At 36.4% G+C, this 4541-nt stretch overlaps 1 protein-coding gene across 1 annotated transcript in view; it reads right to left on the bottom strand.

Annotated features, from left to right (window-relative positions):
- Positions 1 to 1497: 1497 nt before the first annotated feature.
- LOC118477544 overlaps positions 1498 to 4541 on the bottom strand; it is a gene marked incomplete at its 3' end in the record, with an annotated part of 22058 nt that continues 19014 nt past the window's right edge. The window contains 3 exon segments of the mRNA XM_035969270.1: positions 1498 to 1767; positions 2602 to 2841; positions 4200 to 4305. Coding sequence (XP_035825163.1) covers positions 1498 to 1767; positions 2602 to 2841; positions 4200 to 4305 — 616 coding nt within the window.

Here is a 4541-nt window from a genome sequence, read left to right on the forward strand (position 1 = left end):
ATATATATATATAATAATATATATGTGTGTGTATGTATATGTCTATACTTATATGCATATTATGTATACGAGTATGCATATTATGTATATGTATAAGTATATGTGTATGTATATATAGTGGCGTCCAAAAGAAACTTGAAAATGTAATCACCCAATCATCGTGTTGTAGCCCTACATTTCCCATTCATACAGCATACCAGTTTAAGGCTGAATAAATTCTGCATCATCTGACACACTAATATTTCATCTATGTTAAGAGACGCCCGAGATTTGGTCACTCAAAACTGCCCTTATTTTCAAACAGATTAGAAAATAGAGAAGTCACAAATACCTTGCAAAACCTAAATTTACATTACATAGGCTCAATAGTATGGTTTTGTTTTCGTTAAGGAGCAATTTTTTTCTTGTAGAGCTGGAAACTTTTTTTTGTTTTTGCTCATGGACTGTGTTAGTTAGATTTTGAACCAATCATTTGTCAGTGAGGAACACAGGCCAAGAAACTGCTGTGGTTTTTGGTGGTTTGCGGTGGAATGAACAATGCAGCCCCCGTGAGAATCACCGAGTGGCTTGGTTTGGTGAACTACATCGCGCAACTACTGGAATGTCATGACTTACCCTTATTTTCGTCATGGTGTCATTCAAGTAGACATCTGCAAGCCTAGCAAAGCACTATCTAGCTGTGCCAAAGTCACTGGACAATTTTTGGAAAACCAAAGCATAACAACGGGGGAGTGGTCACTAGTTTAATAGCCCCCATATAAATCCTACAGGCATGTGAAGTCCCATGAAACAGCAGCAGAAGAAAATCGACTTTGCTCCCAATATTCAGACCCTTTGTTTGCAACTCTCTGTGACAAGTAGGATGAAATTACAGATAATTAAGTCCAAATCTAATGGAGCAGATGCCCTAAGGATTTGATTTTGCACTATTTTGCGGAGATTAATTTTTTAAGGTCAGTTTTGAGTGACTGTATCTCTGCAGTCTCTTAACATGGATGAATTATAAGTGCTAGATGCTGTAGAATTTATTTAGCTTAACATTGGTATACTGCATGAGTGGGTAGTTCAAGGCTTTAACACGATTACTGGGTGATTACATTTTCAAGTTTCTATTGGACGCTACTCTATATATTTACGTGTAGGTATAATTTATCGTTTATAGGTAAAGGTATTGGTATATGTAAATGTTTATGTATATGTATGTGTTTGTGTATGTGTATGTGTATATGTATGTACATGTATATGTACATTGTATACTAACTTTGAAACACAATTGGATCGTCAGAAAACAATATCCTGGGGTTCTAAACGACGTTTAACAAATGATGTTTACAACAAAATACATTGTAAGATAAAAGGCGGTTTTAAAAAATTCAGAGCCTGTCCCCTTTCCCCATGAAAATTTCTAGGGACATCCGCTTTATTGGATGAAAGTTTTAACCACAACACCACTCATACCTTTACAAATCAGCAGTACATTCAATCAAATTTAAGTACCTGCACTTCTTCTCTTTGCTCAAGGCGTTGTTTGAAAAGAGTCGCATATTCTTGCAGGAGCAGCTCCTTGCTTTGGGAATATTGCACCGCTCGTGTTTTGGGTCTCCCTGGTCTTTGGGCTCGCATACAGGTTCAGTGCCCTCTGTTTTGCAGTAGAAGCCGACGGAAGATGCTCGGGCAGTAGAGAAGATCCAGTCAATCTGGGCACCTCTGAAGCTGTCACATTTGTAGCTGAATCGTTCAACGCATTTTTCTGTTTTGTCCAAGGACCTGTGGTAGAAATTTTTTAAAGAACATTTCATTAGCCAACGTGCCAATCAGAATTGCCTATAATATATCTTATGCAAGTAAAAAGAAATCAGATGTGTGAGGACTTGGGCAAGTACACTATTTATCCTTATCATTATTATTATTATTATTATTATTATTATTATTATTATTATTATTATTATTATTATTATTATTATTATTATTATCATTATTATTATTATTATTATTAACATTATTTTATTATTATTATTATTATTATTATTATTATTATTATTATTATTATTATTATTATCAATATTATTATTACTAATATTATTACTATCATCATTATTTATGGTAGATATTTTTCTAGTAGTAGTAGTAGTAGTAGTAGTAGTAGTAGTAGTAGTAGTAATAGTAGTAGTTGTAGTAGTATTTTTAGTATTATTGTTATTGTTAGTAGTAGTAGTAGTAGTAGTAGTAGTAGTAGTAGTAGTAGTAGTAGTAGTAGTAGTAGTAGTAGTAGTAGTAGTAGTAGTAGTAGTAGTAATATCATCATTTTTGTTGACATTAATTATTATCATCATCATTATTATCAAAGTATTATTATTATTATTATTATTATTATTATTATTATTATTATTATCATTATTATTATTATTATTATTGTTATTACGAATGTAATATTGCTATGCTCATTATTATCATTATCATTATCACCACCAGTATTATTATCATCATCGTCACAAATAACTATAGTATTGGTAGATGCAGAAACAGCATCAGAAATCAAAATGTAGAAGTAGTACAAGTAGGCCTTTCCTAAAAGCAAACATTTCATCGACCTCCACTTACGTGCAGACGTCAGAATCTGTGGCGTTGACGCCCACCAAACGTTGCACTTCGTACAGCTCCGCCACACAGGCACGGACTCGGCCAACGTCACATCGCCTCACGCTGAAGTCTGGCATCTGGCACGTGCGCCCAAGAATGGCATGAACAGCGCGAGCCACGAAGTGGACTTTCGTGGAAAAGCCAGAGGAGCAGTTCTTCAGCAGATTAGCCTCAAGTTCGAGCGTGAAGTTCTTGTATTGGCTAAGAGATGAACGTGAAAGCTTGTTTTAGTATTCGCTAGAGTGTGTACACATAGTAATGGAAATTCTCTCAAATAAATTCCAGGTCAATAACTGGTCATTAGTCACTGCACACATTAAATGCCCATTTCAACACTGTAAGTCACCTAAGAGTCGCTACTTCCGACTTTTAACGTACATCTCCTAGACTCCTAGCCAAATCGGGGAAGAGACTTAACCCCCCCCCCCCCCCACCCACAAAAACCCCAACCCAAAGTCAATAACGCCTCTTTGAGGATTCGAGCTAGCGCCATCCGCTCCATAGCCCAGCATGATAGGCCTACCAGCTGAGCGCGGGTTCGCCTCCAGTTGTAGAAACACCAGTGCAATAACAAGCACATGATTTTACATAAGTGCGATTCTTTCACCAAACAGGATCAGAATGAATACCAACACCCTTTTACAGTAAAATTATTATGTTAATAGTCGGGAAAAGTTGGCAAACTGAACGCTCCTTGATTCACAAAGGTATTAACGTTGTAGAGTTGGCACACTCAGAATAAGGTTTTAAAACACGATACGTATCATCTGATATGGGGTTTTATCAAATAAGGACTTTCAGTAAATGCAGAAATAATGTAGCATCATTCATCTACGTAAATTTCACTTTAAAAAAAAAAGAATTATGTTGTGAGATTTGGTTTATAATGACATTCAAACATAGATACATAGATACATACAGCAACGCATCAGTGTTATTTAATCTATAACATCACGCTAATACAGTGTTAATGCTTGTTGCCACTGAGCAGTACCCTGTCTAATAAAGGGTTGTTGTGTCTTGTCCAGTGATCACCCCCACTAAACGCCAAGTCAACAACATGATTGCACAATAAAGACATGCGTTTGCTTTACATAATTAGGCACGGGAAATGTATTTGTAGCTAGTGCCTTAGAAGCAAGAGTGTATCAATGTAGCTGTTTCTGGAGAGATAAGAAATTAAAGAAGGATTATCATTACTGGCAAGTGTGTAGTGTAAAGGTTCGGCGATTCGCCGTCTCATGGAGGAAACTTGAGTTAGTTCTCGTGTAGGCAGAATTTATGACGAATATCTCTTTTCACTGGATGTTGTTTCCGTCTCCACCGGAGTCCTGCCTACTAAATGTTGTGCCGATTAGAGCGCAAAAGCATCTACGTTAAGACTAGACTATTATGGCTCTTTTTGTCTATGCAGACGATCTCAATGTTGTTTTCATGTAGCTTCTTTCATGGCTAATTCTTCCTAGGTTTGAAGCTCCTCCATGTTTACCTGTCCCCTGCTACCCCCCCCCCAGACGATGACATATCTACATTTAATTATTTTGTAAAGTTAAATTGACCTGCATATTGTGGAGAAACCATCTGGGGTGTAGTACTCAGTGATGGAGCTGGCGATGAGCAGATCCAGACGACTTTTGATTACCAGTGCCTTGCAACTGGCATTTTCTGAGTTTGGATAGAAAATATTAAATACGGAGCAGAGGAAAGGAATTTCAGTATCATGGTAGGATTTTATTCACAAATGCATAAAGTTGTTATAATTTTTTTTTTTAACAAATGCACTGCTGCAAAAATATTAGATTGAATAATGAATATTTTGTGCGTCCTTGACATAAATTCCAGATCAGTGATTTGCATATTGTACTGTTCACCTCGGCCATTTTAATTCTTCTCCCGACACC

This window comes from Aplysia californica, unplaced genomic scaffold, assembly GCF_000002075.1.
Source record: "Aplysia californica isolate F4 #8 unplaced genomic scaffold, AplCal3.0 scaffold00007, whole genome shotgun sequence".
In the NCBI taxonomy this organism is placed as follows: Eukaryota; Metazoa; Mollusca; class Gastropoda; order Aplysiida; family Aplysiidae; genus Aplysia; species Aplysia californica.